Source organism: Taeniopygia guttata, chromosome 7 (assembly GCF_048771995.1).
Source record: "Taeniopygia guttata chromosome 7, bTaeGut7.mat, whole genome shotgun sequence".
Taxonomy (NCBI): Eukaryota; Metazoa; Chordata; class Aves; order Passeriformes; family Estrildidae; genus Taeniopygia; species Taeniopygia guttata.
The window spans coordinates 16,573,624-16,595,856 of record NC_133032.1 but is presented as its reverse complement, the minus strand read 5'-3'; the positions used below and the strand labels follow the sequence as shown (position 1 = coordinate 16,595,856).

Sequence of the window (22,233 nt, the reverse complement as noted above, 5' to 3'; positions counted from 1 at the left end):
CTTGCTCACTGTCTTCCTCTAAATAAGATGTTCATCTTAGCTACATACACTACCATCAAAGTCAAATATTCTTTCAAGAGAAGTCTCCCATTCCATGGCAGCTATGGATATATTTTACTCCACCAAAATGCTCCAGATTCCCTTGTGATAGAGGCTTTTAGAGATCTCCACAAAGGAATATGCAGACTCAAAGGCGCCTGTTGTGTAAGATGCAGCAGAAATAGGGTCAAAACAAGAGCATGGAGAAATGCACAAAAGCATTTCTAAATACTGGCCTCATCCTCCCCTCATGCTGAAGCGTGCGAAGCTATACTTTACTCTTTGGAACAGGAGCAGCCTGCCACTCATAGTTATGATGAAGCTTCTACCAATCCTACAACACTGGAGAATCAAGTGGCAGAGACAGCTTTGATGTTCTCCTGTCACTTGGTTTAAGTTTCTACTCCTGCACACCACTGCTTGCCTCTGTTCATTGCTGCAGAGCGAAGTGAAAAGGTGACTGCAGAACACAGAGCAGGGACAAGAGTACTAGCGGAGACACAACAAGGCCTAATTTTGGCTAAAAACAGGTTTATGCCTAGTGGGAACTCTAAGATGCATGACAGTTCTGGTTGCCATATCTTTACTCCTGCTTTTATAGTCAAGGTAGTTTAAAGTCAAGCACTGCAGCTCCCTGTTGTAACCCTCTAGTTTGATGCCTCTGAGCAGACACTGCCTAAACTTACGGAGGGAGACTGACGCTTGACTCCTAAGGATTACACCTTGCAAACAGAATGCCCAAAGGTATTTTGCAAATGATTTACAGCTATGAATTTACAATATAGTTGTATGTGTAACCAGTGCTATGAAAAAAAAAAACCAATCCTAATTGAATAAGCCCCCTTTTTTGCCAATATGTCAATTTTTTTCTAGTAAAGGGGCTTTTAAAAAATACTTTCTGTCCAACAGTTCACTTAAGATGCATGGAAAAAACAAACCTATATTTCTCTGTTAGAAGAAATTGCACTTAAATGCAATAGGACAGTGGGGTTAATGCTATGCAGAAAGACAGTTCATGCTTAGCACATAGGCCCTAGCACAATGCTTTATTCTTGCAGCAATGCCAGCTCTAGTGAAAAGTACAAGTCATAAGCAAGTACAGCATAAAAAACCCTAGGCCCTTGCTGGTGAAAAGGTTTGCTCATTAAGACTGTGTCTCATGCTGTGCTCAGGATAGAGGATGGCCCACAGCTCAGTTACTGGAATATGGCAAGTGTTAAAGCAGGCATACAGATACCTACTGAAAACATACAGAATCTACACATAAGAAAACATTATCCTCCGTGATTTCGTTACTGCATGTTTGCAGTTGGAACATAAATGCAACTTCATTCGAAGAACAGCAATAAGCTATGCCTTAAAAACAAGTCATATGTAAATAGGTCTGGCTGGAATCAAGGTTATAAGTATGATAAAATTGTGCATAACAAAAATCATATGCTACTGCAATCTCAATTTGGTATTTGTCTTAGCTAGTGCTTTAAAAACAAGTAGGTATCACAGTATTTTTTTTAACAACTCTGTTGTAATATGTCTCACCATGCACTAACCCTGTGGTCCTCCCTCTGCCAATCAGTGGTTGAATTGCATAGTATTTCATTAAGAAATTCAGGATAATGCAAGGAAGGTTTTTCTTTTCTGTTTACAAATAGAAATGTGGGATCTCTACCAGCTGGTAACTGGCCAGTCAAAGTTATCTCAACTATAATTATGAACAAAACCTTAAGTTAATGCTTCAAATTTTGACCCACTTTTCAGAAAATAGGAATTTGCTTATTTTCAAGGAAAAAGAACAGAATTAAAAAAACCAACATGCCTTCTGAAGATGCAAATGTAAACATTTTAAGACCAAATCCTGCATCCTATAAAGTGTACAGCTTTTTAGTTGAAAAAATAATTTACTGAATATAAACAACTTTTAAAGCTGAGAACTCATAATAAATCAATGGGATACTACTTGAAATGCCCATGTCACAATATGAACTATCAGTAATATGTAGTAGGTGAAATTAAAAAAAAAAATTGTTATCTAGAGTGATGCAATAAAATTGGCCCAGATGAACAACTAAATACAGGAGCACTACTTCCTCAATGTCTTGAGATTTACATAGACAAAGCTCCAAATACTTCTGACACAAGATAAAAGGTTGAATTATTGTCTACTTACAGGAGTATTTGATTGTTCAGTTAACTTCTGCTCCCACATCTTCAAACGTCTCTCCCGCTCCTTTAGTTCCTGCTCTTTAAAGCTCAGATCACGCTCCAGTTTCTTTAGTCTCTCTAAGGTTGCCTCAATTTCACATCTGCACAGAGACAATTTGTTATGTCTTGTCTTTTCCTGACAGATATAAATTGTTCATAATTCCCACCTGAATGTTAATTAAATGTGAAAGGCTGAAAAGTACAATACTAACTCAAGCAGTTCATTTAATTACCAAATGCAAAGTCTTTCACAGCTTTAGGAACAAATGGTAATGTTTATACTTAGACCATAATACCTTCAGTTGAAGAAAATAACATTTAAAAATGTAAAATACCATATAACAAAAACATTTTTAAAATGAAAATGCCCTCTTTCCCCCCAGCATCATGAAACATGATCTGATCCATAAAGAAACTGCATTAAGAACTGGTAATAGGACAAGCATTAGCAGCACAATACAGGCAGTCCAAGAAGCCTATTTGTCTGGGTTTATAACTTGACTATAAATACTACTTGGACTTACACTCAAAATGCACAGAAGCATTTTGTGGGGAAATATTTTCCCCACTTACCTTCTTGTTTCTTTAGGTGAAGATACAAAATTAAAAATACAAACTGTAATATGAGCCAGTCCTGCAAATGGTTACAAATACAAGCTTCTCAAGTTTGGAACAGTTGTGAGAAGGATTTGGTTGACTTTTCTCCATTTCTCACCATACTTGCAAAGTTATGAAAAGTAGGAAGGGCAGGAACTTAAAGCAGTAATCTAAGAAAGTTGCAGATACCATCTTTATTTTGTTTCACTGCACATACCTCCCTTAACAGAGTTGTTTCTTTTGACATACTGTCTGATGGACAGTGAATTTTAAACACATGAACTGAACTGCTCTTGGAAAAGACTTAAACAAGTTTTGCACTACACAAATACACAGAAGGTGAACAACAATTCTGTCACCACATTCAGCAATATATTTTGCTTGTGGGGTAAAAAAAGAAAAATTTCCTACTAGTATCAGAGGTTGTACTTGCATTTAACATTTCTGTGCCTGTTTGGGAGACTGTGCACTGCCTGACACCTGTATCCTGTGGGAAGAGTCAATCACAGTGTTTTGTTTTCCTCCTTGAAAAAGTGAACTCTTAAGAAGACAAGAGATCCTAAAGAGAGCTCCAAAGATAGATATTTGGACTCTGCAAGGTTAAATATTCTGCTCAAACTTCCACATTATTTTTCTTGTGTTAACACGCTGTGAACAAAATATGCTCCTTCTGATGTTTTCAAAAAGAAAGTAGAAGGACTAACAGAGCTAGCTGTCATTTCTATTTGGGGTGGAGAAAGAGAATTACTTGTTTCTGCAAATCTCCTGTCCTGGCATGGAATGATTAAACTCTTCTCCACTAAAAGAGTTCAGCCTCTCAATGTGGGAAAATAGCATACCCAAAGAATCTATTTAAGCAAATAAAATAATATAAATATTCCAAATTTTATGGATTTCTCATTTTGAGAAGACATCTCTGTCAGAGATGTACTTAGAAAGTACAGTGAAAGGATTCAGAGCTCAAATAACCAGCAAATCCTACTGCAAACTTTACCACCATGCTTAATTCTACTGCAGAAATCAGCCACCTGGGGGCAAAGACATTTACCACACTTGAGTCCTGCTGAGTGAGCTGTTCTGTGTGGTGGTCAGAACAAATACCCCTCGTAATTGTCATGTTTCAGATTTCAAGAAAAAGTCTCTATCGTATTTAGGCATGCATAAATTAAGATTGATGCTTATGATGGGTAGAAAGTGGTCACACGTCATAATAAAGAGACAACAAGGGAACAAACTAAAAGGCACTGGATCGAAGGTCAGAAAGTGACTCATCACCAGACTCATCACCCATATCCCTCATAAACCCTTTCTGTCAGGTGCAACACATACTATGCTATTTACTGTAGAAACTACAGAGCAATTTGAGGGCAGTTGCAAGCACTGCTTTTCTTAGTTTGTCTCTCATCATCGCTGCTACTCACACACAACTCTATAATTTTTTAAATATGTAAATTACATTCTCTTTTAAAATAATATTATGCGCTAGGGGAGTCCTGGTAACAATAGTTTTCTCTATGTCAAAAGTCTGTTTTGTACTGTAATTATCTCTCTTCATTAGACAGAAACTTCTCTTAAAATAAAAGGTTAGTCTGCAAAAAACAGTTACATTCTGAAAAATAATTCCACTGCATAATGGAACTGTGTAATTAAAGAGAAAGCTACTGTACATTGCCCAGTTAATGAGTCTTACTCCATAAATGAAGCAGCTTGAAACATTATACATGGTAGGACATGCAGATTTGTTTGCTTCTGTAGTTCTGCAGTGTGAGTTTACTGGTTTTTCTAGAATAGTTTAATTCCATGACACTGAAGAACAAACACATTACTAGAAACTATAATGATAAACATTCACAGATGAAAAACAATGACTGACATTTCTTTATGTCTTGAATTGCTACTAATACACTAATGTAAGTATTACTAATAAACTATTTTAAGCATTGGAGCAGCCAGTTGTGGGGAGAGGATGGAAGGAGAGATGCAGTTAGCATATATGACTAAATGCAGACAAACGTGATCTCTCACTGAGTTGGAACATCATTACTTCCACAGTAATTTTTTCTGACTGTAATACAAGTGACTTGAAAAAGGGCTCCAAAAAGATCACAGAATATGAACTTAAACATAGGGCAGACCTATGCATCTCAGGCATAAGACAATGCCCCTGTTTTGTTATAATAAAAATAAAAATGTGTTGAACATGTGTGGAACATTAGGAAAAAAAGACACTGAATTATTTTATGGAAATACAGAATGAGCAGATCAAAATGTGATATTAATATAAAAATGAAGACCAGAAAATGTGCAAATAAGACTGCATTATACAGATAAGTCAAAGCATCATTTGTGTTATCAATTCCAGCAGTCAGGTATAGACTCAGCCCACTCTCAGTTTTCATGCCAGCCAGTCAGTGATACTGAAGACTCCAGTTACTTGCTGTTACAGCTACAATCTTGGCATATCTATAGAAAAAGAACCTCAGCTTGCCTTTTTTTAAGAGTGGGGCAAAACACAATCCAGCTTGTCTGAGCTTTGATTTGCTTTGGTAAGTGCAGTATCCTTGGGAAAGTGCAGTATCTGCATCGTTAATTTAGAGGTCCCTCAAAGGAACAAGCATAATTTTTGCTTTTCCCAAGCTCACCCTTCTCCAGGGCTCTGATATCCAGGCTTCATTAAAATTCCCTATTTTGTGGTAATACATCTCATACTTTCCCTACTGCTGGTTTCACTATCTCTTTGCAAATCACTATGGGATAAAAAAAACATGAAAAAAAAAAATCAGTAAAAGCAAAGATTTTTCAACGCAGAAGTTAAAATACATTAAATTAATGTGCAGTTGTTTTTAGTAACAAACTTAAGTCTTTTTTAGTTTATCCTTTGGGATCGCTTTATGCATCTTTCATCTACTTCAGGTGGCAAATTTTTGGCATACTTTCTGTTTATTTGGCTAAACGTTCATGAAAGCTTTGATACAGAATGGCTTTCACACCAGGGCAGGAAGCTGTTACCAGAATTTGGGTAGGAGAGCAGTCCTCCAGCTTTCCCAAACAAGAAAGAGCACATGATTTGTGCTCTTTCTGAACGTTGTGTTTTCATTTCAGCTCAATTCAAAAATCATCTCTGCTTTCAGGCAAATCATGTCCCATCATGAATTTTTATTTTCTCTCCCGTATTTCCTTGTCTCTAAGTAATTTATTCTTCCAGAAAAAAATGGCACATTTATTTTTAACACAAGTCTCCATGGTAAGAAGTTTTTTCATTACTTGATAGTACCAGAGAGCTTTTTGTTGCTATATGGCTTTTCATTAACAACTTTTCAGGCGTTCCTCATCTAAGAAATTTAGGTGTATTAAAACAAAATTTGCAAGAAAAACTTGGGCCATTTGAGTCACACTTCAAGAAATAAACTGAATAAGTGAAACAATGTTTGTTAACAAATGTCAGCTAGCACAGCTTTTATTTTGCTATATTGGCAAGATTTAAGTAGTTATCCGCTTTTCCTAAAGGCAATTGAGTACCTGCTCATCTTTTAAATAAAGATTTTTATTATAAGAAACCCCTCACTAGGATAGCACTTCTTTTTCCGACCTTCCTTGTTCTGTCTGCTGTGCAACGCACCATATGATGCTTAGAGTCTGCATAAACAACGGTGCCATGAAGTTGGGGTACTTTAAATACTGCCCCGAGTGCTCAGCCAGCTTCGGGCGCAGCGGTGCCCGGAGGAGCAGGAGCAGCAGCAGCAGCAGGAGCAGCAGCAGCAGCAGGACCAGCAGCAGCAGCAGCAGCAGCAGCAGCAGGAGCAGGAGCAGCAGCAGGACCAGCAGCAGGACCAGCAGGAGCAGCAGGACCAGGAGCAGGACCAGGAGCAGCAGCAGTGCCGGGCAGGGCGGGCCGGGGGCCGCGGGGCGGGGGCCGCAGTGCGGCGCTGCCGCCAGCAGATGGCGCGCAGCCCCCGCCGCCGGCGCGGCCCAGGCGGGGCGGGCCCGGCCCGGGCTATTTATACCCCGCCGTGTGACCGGGGGCGTCCCAGAGACAGCTCAGTTTTTCCATCGCCCCATTAAAAATCTACGTCTTGCCTTTCCTTGGAAGGCAGCGGAAGAAACGCGGGGCTGCCGGGCTTGAAACAAGCCCCACTTCCATGTTCTCCTCCCCATCCTCCACCCCGTCCCGGTTTCTCCGACGCAGAGAATCTTTCGGTATTTGTGCTCCCCGCTTATTTGGCATAGAGCCAACGCTTCTTAATATAGACTGAGGCACGATCATCTGCAAAAAATCATCTCCCTGTGCAGATCTGCTTTCAATATTCCATCTCAAACAGAAGGCTGTACTGGGAAGCAGCAAGTTTTCTAACCCACAAATACGATTCAGGGACAGGTTTTTGAAGTTTTGGCACATTCCAAAAAGGAGGCTGGAAGTTTTACTGCAAAACTGTAATGTAATAAAATTGTCTCAAATCTCATCTCCATTTATAATCACTTATGAATAACAATGACAATCAGCAATAGCTAAAATCATATGCTCAAGCAATGCTGGAACACTGTGTAAAAACAGAACCGGCATGGGCATATCCTGGATGTGTGAACACACAGCTGACACAAAGGGGAGAACACATAAGAAATGGTAGAATGCATAAAAGTGAGGACAAATAGAGGCTTGACTTGGAAGGTGGGGTTTTTAGGCCCCTTTTTTTGGTTTTAATATTAACATCACTGATAGACTTTCTATGAAAATGGCATCAAACCTGCATGTTAGCTGAATTCTTTTGCCCCCACACTATTGACTGAAACATTATAATTGGTTTTAAGATGTGAATCACAAAACCATAAATATCATGATGCTTAAACCACTGTAATAATAAATATAGGGTACAGCTAAGTGCATTGGCTCCTAATACAAGTTTCGCAACATTCTGGGCATTCCTGAAAAACAACAAGGTAAGTTATGTTCTAAAAATACTTCAAGCACACATATTTTCTACCAGTACATCACTGGAGTATGATGTCTTTCTGAAAAAAAACACTCATACCATTTCAATGTAAAACCACATCATATCATCTTGGGAGGAAGAAAACTTACCTCCACTCTGCCTTGTTATGCAGGAATGAGTTACACTGGTCTGGAAGGTTGCTATCATTTGACATAGATTCCAGGATTGAAATAATCTGCTTGAAAGATGGTCTTTTCTGAAGAAAAAAGAAAACCAAACCAGAGCATTTGCATTCATATAAAACTACTAAAACTATCTGCAGGATTTTTCAACTGAAACCCCACAATTAACAGGAATTGCCACACTTCTTTCTGACCACAGCATCCTACAAGAGGACTGTAAATCTGTAAATGGTTTTATTTTGTTCTTCAATTAAAGGAGTCACACAGGACTCAAGTCACACAGGCTAGTAGGACTGAAGCCTTAGCTTAGTCTCCCATGTCTACTAGTAAAACAGTATTAAACATTAGAATCATCAATCGTCTAGATTCTTAATTAGAGAGAATAATTTTTCTCAAGCTAAGAGGGAAGATGCTTCCAAATAGAGAAGGCTGGACCATCAGCAACTAGCAATTATACAGATGGCCTTTTACAGGTATTAACATAAACTCTTTGGTGTGTGAACAAGCCATTTAGCTGCCTAACAAAAACAGGTTTCTGGCTGCAGTTCCCCTTTTGCAGAGGAGATACTTTCAGAAAAACTCTGACTTGGCTACTTCAGGAGCAGTCAGGGAAGAAGTGAAGTTTGAGGCTAGGGAAGGATGTCTTGCCTGTCAGCTAAGCTCATGGTAGTGGACTCTGTGCTCTTCTGTCCTGGGCTCATTTACTGAACTTTCTATTCCAGGGCTCTCCATCCAAGACCCACTGTGCTCACAAGCCAGAAAGACCAGTTAAAACTTCTTTTTTTTGTTGTTTTTTTCCATTTTTCCCTTGGTCCCAAGGGCAAGCTATGAAGTAGGATAATAACTGAAAACTGAAAAAGCCAGTTAAATGTGTTTCTTGAAAGAGCACTGACTCTGTTAGTCTGTTTGACAGACCCCAGACAAGGTTGAGACAAAAGGTTGAAACAAAATGTAGATACATAATAAGGGGATGATGCACATTCTCTCTCTACTGTGCCTTTAATTATACCATTTCTGCTAAAATTACAGATGCCGCAATTAAAACGTGCATTTTAATTTGGGAGCACAAAAACAATTAGGAACAATGCTGAGGTGTCTCTCTTAGGAAGATTCAAGTTATTTCCACATTATAAAAGACAGACAATTTCTTTATTTTAAATGTCAAACAGCATGAAAAAGTGTCAAATGCATAACAAAAAAAGAGACAAGCTCTCTTATACTGTAATGCTGCACTATTTGTCTGTAACTCGAGGCTTTGTCTGTCATTTTTTGGTCCACCTCCATGATTTCAGGCAATGGGCAGTTCGGTGAGCTACACAGATTTTCTTTGCCACAGACAAGCTTGCCCCAGCTACAAGTGCTTATGCAATTTGTTCCCCAGCCCAGCATGCAGAGAGCAGCAAACTGGGCACGCAGAGTTTCACAGCAACAGGTACTGGTTAAGCAGCACATTGCTTGCACTGGTGACACAGTCCCCTGCATGGGAACCCAGCAGGGTCACCCTGCCTTTATGGGGGGCTGGGGAGGCAGCTGGCTTCCCCTCCGTGTGCATGATGGTGCTGGACTGGCCACAGCTGAGCAGATCCTCTGAGCACACCCTGGGAAGAGCCCAAACTTGGCGGGTCAGGAGTGGGCTGCCCTGGGGGCACAGAGCACAAAATCCATCCCTGGTGCCACCACCACCACCAACCCCAGTGCAGTTTTGGGGCAGAAGAACCTTTGATCAGCCTTCACACCCTTTTTGTTGCTACAGCTGCATCTCTTGTAACCACACCAGTGGATGTGAACTGTTGAAGGGAATCAAGGGCCTCCCAAATGGTGAGGAAGCTGCCAGACAGGAGATAATGGTTCCCTGAAATTTACCACCGTACTGCAACTGCTACACATTGTTCAACAGACTGGCAGGTACATAATGTGCCTATACAAAACAAATTCTATTTTCAGGAAGACACCAAGGGCAAACATTCCCATGCTGCATTATCTACAATATTTTATGGACTATCCAGGGTAATTTACAAAACATATGAGTTTTGCTTGTTCCTTTTTTCTCAGCGTATACTGGGAAGTATAGGGCAGGGCTGACACTAAGTGAGCACAGTCAGCTCTACTATCAGGCTTGCCTGGAGTAACCTGAGTGGAGACAATGATAGAGAACAGAGCTTTTACTAAGGGCAGGCAAAAGGATCAACCAACTGCTTTGGGAGAAGCAGCAACAATCACGTGGTGGGTCCTGAACTACAGGCAAAGGGTCTGCAGAGCTGGTGCAACTGGAGCTGGAACAAATGCAGAGACACACAGTATTGTCTAAGTACTGTACATCTCTGGCTGTGCAAATTCTGTAAACAGCCAGCAGTTACCCTGCCAGCTCTGCAGCTGCCAGATTTACAGGTAGCAGCTTTGCATGGAGACAAACCTGACAGGAAGACACAAGCCTACACTGCCACATGGGTTTTGTTGATTTCTTGCCCCTAGGAAAGGATAATTTCAGATTTAATAAATGCACTCTAAATGCAGAGTGGAACCTTGGCTAAAACTGGCAAGAAGTGATTTGGGAAACTGGGAACCTGAGCTGAGAAACTTCAAAAAAAAAAAATAATCTTATTTTCAGTTCATATAACTGCTTAGCACTTTCTAGAAAGCCCTTATAAGGGATTCTTAAAATATCAAGGCATGAGTCGCCTTTGAAAACTGTTTCCCTTTATATCTGTGATGTCTCATACTGAAATCTTTAAAATATATGCCCCTCTAGAAATAATTCTGGCTAAGGTTTCCATTGTTTCCTTTCCACTCAGTATTTCTTACTGAATAGGTCTCCATAAAACCATGATATTTAATCCATATGTCTTTCATTTTTTTGTTTCTTCTCTGTTCCCTAATTTCTGATTTCCATTAAAATACTCTGTAATTTATAAACATCTTTGATGTAGAGAGAAACTGAAGGAACAGATGAAATGAGAAAGAATTATTCACCTACAACTCAGAAGCAAGTAACCCCAGTAAACAAAGACATCAGTGATAAGCAACCTTGTTTCTACAGGTATCTAATACCCAAGCAAAAGCAACTTGTTTGGTAGAAATTTTATGGTATGAACTGTTTGTTTTAACCAGCAGTTTAAACTGCATAAAGACTACCATTCCAAGTATCACATGGAGTACTACAGATATTTTTCTCCATGTGTGAAGAAATTCTTAAGAATTCAAAGCAACATTAATAACTCTGTCTGTTCCCATGAAGAAATTATGGTGTGAGCAGTGTCTGACACTCCAGCTGCTCTGCAGCAGCTCTCCAAGTATATTCCTTAGGCCCCACCATAAATGCATATCCCTCATTTCTCAGGGGTAAGGCACCAAAAGTTACCTCATGCTTTCTGTGGGTTAGAAGTATGCACCTTAACAACTGCTTTTGAGCAGCTGACATACTCCAGCTCACCCCTCCTTGACCTTCAGTAACTTGTTCATGCATCAACGATCTGATTTTATAAAGCTAATCCTGGCAAAAAGGGAACGTTACAGAGAGCAGTATTTCAGAGGAGCGTGCTCCATCTTTTGGCTCATGCAGGCCACACAGCCCTTTATCAAAGCATTTTGAGAGCTGGAAGTAGTGAACCTTTCCCAGCACGTGACTGAATAAGTCAGTCACATGTCCAAATTGTGACCACAGATTACTCCATTTCAGTCATGTGAACAAAGCTGTAATTGCCTAACAGAAGAGCTGCATGAAAAAAACTAGCAGAGAGCAGACTGTCAGAAAAACCCCATCTCACACGAGATTCACAGTTTGCATGCATCAGAGATACCTCTGGGAACAATGTCCTCAAGAACCAGCCCACACCCAGATAAATTACTCTACCAGACAGAACTCAGCCTCATGGTTAAGCATCATTCTTTTACAACATGCAAATCCCTCCCTCTCCCTAAGAAACAGCAACAGGATTTTGGACACTTATGGATATGGCTTGAACAAGGCAGACAGTGAGCTGATCTAGTATGTGCTACAATTACAGAAAAGAAGCTCCAGTAATTCTTATTCTGAGGCCTTTGGTAATGATGCTGGCACTTGGGAGCAGTTAGTAAAGATAAGCAGTTGGCACTCAAAGTCCTCTTCAGTAATTATTGACCTAGAATTTAAAACAGCCTACTTGTAGATTCAAAAACTTGAAGCATTTTTCTCCCCTCTCTTCTCTGGGGAGGATACAAGGAATTATTAACATAATGGCAATTATATGTCTGTTCATGTGGAAATAAGATGTTGATGGATCTCAGTCTTCCAGATCCATTCTGTAGGAAAACAACCCTTTGCTTTTAAAAGAGAGACCAAGAATGTGTATGTCCTTCCTCATATTATTCTTCTGTGGCTACTCTTTGGTGATAAATTCTACTTTGGAGCACCTATATGCTCTCATTTATCTTGGAATTAAACTTGGTCTCTGTGAAGTAGTAGCTAACTTTCTTCTGAGTTTAAAGAAATTAAGTTCTTCCTAGTGCCTTGACTTGAGAAAAAGAGCACAATTTCCTTTGCTTAACTATTCTTCAATGTCTCAAATGTTTTCACAGGCAAAGGAAATAGTCTTAATCCTTGGTACTAAAGCTAGTATGCCCACAGGCTCTTTTCAGCCAGTTTTATGTACAATAGGATGGTCACAAAGTCCATTTTAAGAAGATAACTCTCATAATCTACAAAAGTTTTTACTTTCTAAATACTTATTCAATCCCTTCCTTGTAACAGCAGATTAATAGTGACAATGGTGTAGCTATTAACTTTTTGTTCTGTTTTTATGGTTAAATAGCACTGCTATTATAATATTATTACAATACAGTCATTAAAAAGCTCACCATTCAAGCCCTAAGGGAACAGATTAGGAAAGGTTTAACGTTAATTTAGAATGTGTTGCTGTTGTTACTACCCATGTTTTATGGATTAATTTATTCTTTACTTATAGTCGTATTTTCAACACATGTAGGGCGCAGAATTGGACCTTGAAATTCGTATTTCATAATGTGATGCTCACATACATCCAAAAGGGATTAAGTATTAATCTTTGAAAGAAAATCTAAAACCCATGATTTTTCCACTTGCTCCAAAATGGCTACATTTTTGCCATCTTACCATATTCCCTGTCATTGTCTTCAGTAGTTACAAACTTAGCAGCATAGTAACTCTTGATTAAAAGGGAGAGAGAGAGTTATTTAGGTATAAATATATAAATACACTAAAATAAAAAGACAGTCCTGCCTATCTTTTTCAAGAAATGTGTCAATGGTGTCAGCTCAGACTTGTCCCCTAAAAAAATGCTAATGCACTTTGCAAAACAAGGCTGGGGTGGTGGTGCAGAAATCAAACACACATTTAATTACCTTTGAGTCAGCATCCCAACACTGGTGCATCAGTTCTGCAAAACTTCTGGGACAACTGCTTGGAATGGTTAATCTCTAATGGAAAGAAAAAGTACCAGTTACTGGAAGCATTTCCCTTTAAGCTCCTACTAAGCAATTTCCTATGAGACCAATAGACTTCAAAGAACTAAAGCACACTCTCTCTTTTAAACACAATATAAAAATGTGGAGACATACTAGAAAGAAAAATCAAAATTTCTAACACTAGCAAGAAGCACAAATAATTTTTAATAGACCTATAAGAAAGTAACATGTCAAATGCACAAATGGGGTTCCTTAAGAAAGCTGAGAGAGAAGATGCAAAACCAAGACAAACAGCTTTTAATACTAAAACATAATGATTTGCGGAGGTTACTGCATAGTATTTTAAGATGCATGTCAGATAGGCATAATGTACAGCCTGCCTTAATTCCTTTCTCCCACATAAATGATCTAGCTGTACAATACTATAATCACTTTTGACACACAAATAGCTGAAATATAGATTACATTAAGTGAGTTTAAAAGAGTTAAGTGAAGCTCTACATGACACAAGAGATGTTTCATGAGCCTGTGGTCAGAAGGATTAACGAGGACATGCAGATCTCAGAAAGCACTCACAGAGCACAGTGAACTCATAAATATTTCCTAATGACTGAAGACAAGGAGTTGCTGGCTTTAGCCAGGACCACTGACTACAGAGAATTAGTTTGCAGCTAGTTTGGTTTCATTTGCTGAGAGTTTTAAATTAGAAGATATTTACATTAACAGCCTGCCTGTTTCCAGACTGGAAAGCCCAAAAGCAAATCCTTTCTCACATACACAGATACTGAAGCCTCTCCAGCTGATTGCACATACTTCCAAACATTACACACTGAAGATCCTCTGCTTTCACTAAAGCTATTAACTGACTTCAAATGTTTCATATTATATAAATACATTTTTTATATTTAGATAGAAAACCAGTTTCTCACTGAAAGCGAGTCCAAATGTAATAGGGGTCAAGCTGGAAAAAGGGTTCTTGTCCTCTAAGAGGCAAGAACCAGGTATTACATTCCTGTTCAGACTATCCTCTCAGAAAGACCCTTTCATCTGCCCTACTATTGCAATTTCAGAAGCAAAGCAGAGCAAGTTATGTCACTGTGTACCATTACATTACTGCAAAGCCTTACAAGACACAGCAGCCAAAAGTAAGAGTTAAACTATGTCCCAAAAGCATTTGAACCCTGTAAGAACTGGAAATATGAGACACAGAGGCAGGGCACTGCAGAAGTCTGATTATTAATGTCATAACTTAATGTTCTTCTGTGGAAGAAATACACAGAAATTTGTACAATGCATGAATAAATTGCCCTGGTGCCTGATCTCTAAGTCACTGGCCTAAAAATACACTGGCTAGTTTTGCTACAGTCTTGTCTGTAACTCTCAGTGTTCCAGGAGGTGGACAATCAGTAGCAATCACCACTTGTCTCACTTGTGAAGAATGCCACCTATATATTATGAAATATAGAGGTAGCCGAATCTAAATGTCATGTTATAATAAAGAACACATTTCTCAGTGGCAATTTATTATGAGATCATGTCTAGCATAACCTGAACTCTCATACTTTAGTTTTCTTAAAAAAAAGGCTTTAAAAAGTCTCTACCAGAATAAAAATAACACTGTGAAATGATGCATAGTGTCAAAGGAGATCCATACAGACACATTGGAATCTACTCCATTTGCTGGCCTCAGGCTTTGCAAAGGGGATTTTTCACCTTATGCTATTATGCTTTGGCCTCAATCCCTCACTGATTTTAACAAAAGACTTGCAATCCAAAAAGTGGAGGAGTGGGCTCAACAGTGATCCAATCCTGCTGTGGACTGGAAACATGCATTCCCACTGATGTCAACAGACTGAACTGAGAGCAGAACCTGACCCTTACACTTGTTTTGGGACACAGAAAACAAAGAAAAGTAGCACAAACTGACTTTTACAAGGCTTATGCTGGACATGTTGCCCATGTCATGGCCAGAAAAATTAGAAGTATGCAATGTCCTCAAAGCTCCCTCACAACCCTCTAAGCAAAGTGGTAGCAACAGGCTAGTAGTACCTGACAGACAAAGAGCTGGCTCTGAGAATGCCACCCCTTAGGTTTCTTCAGCCATTAGGAAAAATAGTAATGTCTATTTTTTGTTCATACTGTATTTTACACAATTCCTTGCTCTGGAAAACTGTAGAGAAATGTGTGTTGTACTCTCAGGCATGTTTCAGCATGTGACTGCATCTCTTTACAACATTCCCAATGCCACTCTGTATCCCTCACATAAAACCGCATGTGGTAAGCACAAGAACCAAATACTGTTGATGGAAGGTTTTATGGTCCATCCTTCAAAATTACGTGTGAGGCTTTTCCTGAACTAGGAGAAAGAGTGTCTTTGCGCCCCCTGCTCTGATAAATGCAGCAGAAGACCACATTCACAATCTTCACACTGTTAGAACAGCATTTCCAACTAATTGGTATATCACAGTGTCACTCACTGGAATTAATCCAGTCCTCAAAAAAAAAAAAGAAAAAAAGAGAGAGGGAAAAAAACACCAACAAAAACCATTAAACTAAGAGGAGGAAACCTAACTCCTCTGTTTAACTCTGAAGCATTTTGAGAAACAGTTTATGTAGAATAATAGAAATCTGTATTGTACAGCCGGTGCCTCGCCATTGTAATGTTTCCCAAGCTTCCGCTGTGTCTAGATAGAGGAGGTTTCATCTTTGTGGAGGATTTCCATGCTTGTCTGTGTGTGGTACAGTCACAACTTTAAATGTTTTTTAAATGTAGTTACTGTCTTTGATATCAAGGGACTATGTGTTCAGATATACGCTCACATGTCCAACTAACTGAAAGCCTCAATTTGTGAGAAGAAGAAAAGCGAGGCTGGGGACACTGTACAAACGGTGTTTACACCACTGAAGTGCTTTTGAAATGGAAAGACTCTGCATGAGGAGGCTTGCAGCTATGCCACAGCCTTGCCGATACCAGTGAGGAGCTCATCTTCAATGTAGTGTTGAACGTAGGTGGCAAAACTGTAATTTCTCTCTTTTTTTAAAACTATTTTTTCTTCTTTTATTTTTGAAATTTTCATCTAAGCGGCAGTTTCTTGTACTATAGTGACTCCTGCTGGGAGAGTTAAGTTGAAGTAGCTGAAGGTCTCTTACAGATATATCAACTCCCGGCCAGTAAAAAGATGTCCTAAACGCAGGAGATGGAGTTAAACTGTTCCCCTACCTTGGACGCAATGGCTTCTTTCATCACTAAGAACAAACCCCTAGGTTTTACAATTGAGACTGAGAAACTAGTACAGTACTTGTACAATTTTTGATCTACAGCATCACGACGTGAAGCTGCAACAATTAGATGTAAAGGGTCCATTCATGAGGAATAACATCACTTTGACCCTTTGTGTTAGCTCCTACTGCTAATCTTTCCATACGCGTGAACTTACTTTCAATTTGAAGAAGATGAAAAAGTCTTTTGCAAAACCCCAATACTGTTTTCTGATCTATGTACCTGAATGTAGAAACGTAGTCTTACCTCGTTTTTTTCCACTACAAGCCAAGCTACTTGTAATCCTTCCAAGCCTTTAAAGGGGACCTCCCTTGTTAGCATCTCCCAGAGAACCTGGAAGAGAAAAAAAGAAAAGAATTTTTATTTCTGTACTTTGTATTTTAAATACATTATTAAACCTTGATACAGCACTATTCTGTATCCAATTACCAGGCAACCAGTTTTCATTTGCAGGAACTTGGACCAGTGTTTGTGTGCAAGATCCTCTCACAAAATTAAATTGAATGTTTCTGCTTTTTCCTCTACAGAAAAGCCAAGATGAAAAACTGGGTTGCTTTTTTACTATCTTTGTACACTATAAAGTTCACATTTGGCAACTGGGACTTGGGAAGACAATGCTCTTCCTCTCCTTCTCAGCTCCAACTAGACATAGCTTTGCTTTGCAGCATTTTTTAATTTAAAAATATTTCTATACAATTGCAACCAGTGAATATGATCCAAAACATATTTAGCTCCTTTGATATGCCTATAAAAATACAATTTTGCAATAAAAACTGTAATTGTTTATCTCCAAGTATGTGACCATATTAAGCTAAGCAATATACAGCATATAAAAAATTACTCTCTTCTCCTTGAGTTTCTATAGACATACTGTCCTTAGATAGAGAAAGATTTCCTAATTTTGCATGCTTTTAGCCTTTTGGTAACACAGTACTCAAGAATCTAAGCTACTCTGCAGAAAAGAGTTTGGCATCATCAAAAAGGCTTCAAGTCAATGAATCCAACATGTTTTTCTACCATTGGGACAACATATTGGAATTCAACCAAATTAATAGCACTTTATACCTCCACTTGTATATGTCCCCTTTTTTTTAAAGCAGAACTTTCATATACACACCTTGTTGCAAATATCTACAAACTTTTTCTTCTGCTTATATATCAAGTATAACAAAAGCAACAACAAAGCATCTTTAATGCAGGATTTGCCAAAATGCATTAAGATCCTTATACAAGTCTTTATATTCTCACTGTCTGGGTTAGTGCCCAGGTTTATTCCAGCTGCATCATTTTGAATGAATTGTGGACAGCTATGAATATAATGAAAAAGCAAATGCAACAATATTGACAGATGGAGGCCAAGCAAAAAAAATGCATTGAAGCAGAGTTGGACCTTTAATCAAGTGAACAGGGTACTCCAACAATTGACCTATTTGAATAATTCTGCTTGAGTCAGAAGACTGATTAGTAAAGGTAAGGGTATCTTGAAAATAGAAGAACAGTTTTTCTGAGAATAAGAAATATAGGGGAAGAACTATCACAGACATATTCAATTATTCTGTTAGCCTCAGTTCAATCCTTTCAGAAGGAAAAAAAGGCATCTCAATTTTAACTCAAATTATCACCCCTCTGCTGGTAGAGAAGTAAATTTAATTGTGAGAGAAGGAAAAAATTTACCAGTCCCATGTACTTCAGACAGAAAAGCAGTGTATAAAACAGTTTAAAACAATGGTTCCTGGACCAAATCAAACATGTGGTTGAGCAGCCTTGCAGAACAATCTCATCTGTTGGGACTGTACCATGAAACTACAGAGGAAAGAACTCAAGTTTGCACATCAGATAGAGCAGTATCTAAATGACCTTCCAAGTAAAGAACATAATGAAATACATGTTAAATGCCTTCAAGAGCCTTGAGCTGGAAAACTGCTGTTGTGCTATCTTTCTTTCAGAAGACCGTAAATTTTAAGAGCTGTTTTGTTTCATTCATGCACATATGGTTGTGCAGAACATTTTGCACTGAATTCCTTTATCATGACACCTTTAGTGTTTATTTCCACTGCCCGAAAAGATCGCTGCCTCCCTAAACCAACAGTGCTAGCTAAAAGCTCTTCCAAGACTGCACACAGTTGAAGAGAAAAACAGCAATTTGACACAATATGGAGGATTTTTCTTGATGCCTTCATTTTACTAATAAATGAAAGTAAAAGAGACGAAAGAGAGATTTTGGAAACCTTTGTATTTACTTACACAGGTTTAAAAAATATTTTAAGCATGCAATTTTCATATTCAGGCCAAATGTACAGAGAAAGCCTTTCCTTCCAACAGTGACGTGTCTCTATGTTCAGTGTTACAGGAGTTTCAACCCCTTCTCATGGACTAGCTACCCTGAATCATCAGCTAAGGTGAATGACTGCATCAGTCTTTTAAAAAGCAGCAAATGGGTACTGTCTGTATTCTCATTTGCTTCTTCCTCTCCCCAGGGTGATTCGGCAGCAAATAAGGACCTCAGCCTAACTCACCCCAGCCTCTTTATTGTGAGGTACACTCTGTTCATTTTCAGAACTGACTCCCCAGCTCACTTTATATGGAAATTAATTTATCTTTCCTTTCTCATGTATAATCTAATTGAGACTGACATGGTTCACTGCACCTCCCACCTGTGATGATGAGAATCACCTGCTTTCCCAATCATATCACTTCACTGTGATGATGGACAGCAGGTGCTCACAGAGAAACAGCCAGGCTAGAAACAATAATGAAAACCAAAGCAAGGCCGTCTAATATAGTGCAGTAAGCTGCAGTCTCTGAAGATGCTGGACTCATCTTTGCATACAGAGGAACAGAAAGGAGAGATAAATGTATGTATGTTCACCCTATACACAAACCTGACAATAAGAAATATGTGGTCTTCAGAAAAAGCTCACACATTTACTTCTGTCAGCTCAACTGGGCATTTAAGGGCATTTAAATTCCTATCCTCTGAGTTATGTGACAACAACCCAAAGAAAAAACTAAACCCACAACACCTCTACCCCATCCCCTGTCCCCACACTGGTGCAAAGCCAACAAAGATTCAAAGTGCCTTATGGATAGGGGAACATCCAAGTAAGAAATCTGAGGAAAACAAAATACTGTGAACACCTTCATTGAAAAAAAAATATGCTTTGTCTGGTAGGAAACTGTTCACAGACAATGGTCAGGAGCCACAGTTAGCAGAGGTACAGCATAAGCATTAGCACTGCACTCACAGAGGTACTGACCTTAGGCGTGAAAATTAGGTCTGTCCTCTCTGCATTGATCCAACTGCAGTTAAAGATCGCATCATTCTTTTCAAAAAGAGTAAGGGATAACCCCTGGAGCTGGCCAACATTCCCTCTATAAATAACATATGTTCTCATAACTAAAGCAGTGTTTGAACAGCTGCTACATTTAATGGCAGTCTCTGGGCCACCAATAGGCAATTAATGGTTTTACTTATTTGTTCTTGTAAGTGATAAAATAATTAAACTCCATTGATAAGCTTTAAATTAAATACATTTATACTGATACACAAACACACACTGTGGTGCACTACAAACAGTTCTGCCAGGATAATATATTCTGAGCATATGTCTTCATGATTTCAAACAGCTTTTAGAGTGACACTGTCATTCCACATACACTTTCCTATCTGGCAGAGATAGCAAGGAATGACAGAGATGGCAAGAAATAGTTTTTGAGATTTTTGAGCAACACACAATGACAAGTCAGTTTCAGGGTTGATCACTTGTAACACTTTTAACACTTGGTTTCAGTTTAGAGTACAGACTTGGAAATAGATCAGAAGAGATAACTACAGCATGGCTGAACAAAGTGTAAGATCTGTCTTTGTGTGGTAATAAATTCTCCTGGAAAATTTAGCTTTAGCTAAATTTTCAGGACAGTATTATAAATTATTGACTATGTATCTCAGAGAATACATAGGCTTGTTTAACCATCCATGAAGAGCAAGACAAGCTAATCTAAACATTAGCCATAAACATGTATACAACTGTTCACAAAAAGGAAAATTCATTTCATCTAAAAAGCAGCTCAGACCTATGAGGCGGCAGAAAGACTTCAACACTTCATGGAAAAAAGCTCTTGCACAGCTTAAGCAGAGTATTTAAAATCACAGATGGGTTTGTAGAAATAAAACACTGTCAGATAAAAAATAGAAGAAAGGAAATTAAAGAAAACCACGGGAAAGATGACAAATATCGCAAATGAAATATCTATTCCTAGCATCTTACTAGTTTACATTTGAAAGGATTCTGTTCTTTGTTAAGAGGACTTTAACTGAAGTAAAGCAGATTTGTCTCTCTAGCACAAGAGCTGCTGGCAAGTGTTATGCTTCAAAAAGGAATTCTTTACATTTTGTTTTTATAGATGATAATAACTTAAAGAGACAAAAATACCCTTTCTCAGATTTCTTGTTTTCAGATCCCTAGTTAATTCTCTGGTAGTTATAACACTTACTCTAGGGAGATTCCCACTTTCAATATTATATACAGGCCATTTCTTGCTGCTATAACCCCCTAATATCAGTTATTTCAGAAACAGAGAACTTGGGCCACTGCCATTCTTCATTTCTACCCGTCTATCTCCTGTAAAAATGATGGTGTTCCAAGACTAGAGTTATAAAAAGAATAATTACTCCTAAGTGCTTATGAAGCTTCTCCCCACAGTAGAACACATTAATTTAAAAATAATATATTAAAAAACTGTGGGTCATTACTAGTAATTCTAAAGTAGCACAACACACCCACAACAATGTTAAAATACTCTGGTAACACTGAACTGTATTCATAAGGATAGTCCAGCTCTACCTCCCAGCACAGAACTGTCAAAGGAACCTGACTTTTACCTGAGGTAAAATAAACTTTGCACGACATACCATTCTCAAGGCGTTGTTAATACTTGACATTATAAGATATTAAACAATTTCTTACCTTCTCTCACTTTGAAAACATTACCTAAAGTAAATCCAAACCAGGATGACTATGTGAGCAGTTTGAACTATAATACCATGTTTGGACGTTTTCCTCTAACATTGTTGTTCTGTTTTGAAACTGGAACATTTCCCTTCAGTGGACAATACGTGATTGCTTCCAGTAACAGTTTACATTAATATTTACATTTGTTAGCTTATGTTCTCTTACTCTTTGTGACCTAGTTCAGTGCAGCAAGCAAGGATTTTCAATCTGACCATACAGGCTCCTCACAAACTTTCACCGATAAGTGATGTCACATCATGTCTCAAAATTTTTTCTCACTATAAATAACTGTTTGGCAAAAAGTTTTGAGACATCAGCTTAGCTATGTATAGCCATAGGTGCTAGCTTAAAACCACAGTGCCCCTCTCACATCTATCTCTTCCCATTCCCCAAAGAGAAAGAGACAATACTTGGCAGGTAGTGAAGAATTTCTCATTCTGCTACCCACAGTTGAATCCAAACAGAAAATGGTTAATGCACCAATATGCATGGAAACTACAGCCCCACTTCCTTTCCTTTCCCCCCAAATACTCTTAACTGTCCTCTACTAGAGAAAGGCTATGGGGTTAGGCACA

General features: G+C 38.6%; 1 protein-coding gene across 3 annotated transcripts in view; it reads right to left on the bottom strand.

The window, feature by feature from the left end:
• Positions 1-22,233, bottom strand: part of MAP3K20 (mitogen-activated protein kinase kinase kinase 20) — an 89,340-nt gene that overhangs the window by 31,066 nt on the left and 36,041 nt on the right. For all 3 annotated transcript variants that reach the window (XM_030277483.4, XM_012574920.5, XM_041717381.2), the window contains exons 8-11: positions 16,893-16,979; positions 13,304-13,378; positions 7,916-8,022; positions 2,207-2,342 (exon numbers count right to left, since the gene is read on the bottom strand). In XM_030277483.4, coding sequence (XP_030133343.4) covers positions 2,207-2,342; positions 7,916-8,022; positions 13,304-13,378; positions 16,893-16,979 — 405 coding nt within the window. The remainder of the gene's footprint in view (positions 1-2,206; positions 2,343-7,915; positions 8,023-13,303; positions 13,379-16,892; positions 16,980-22,233) is intronic.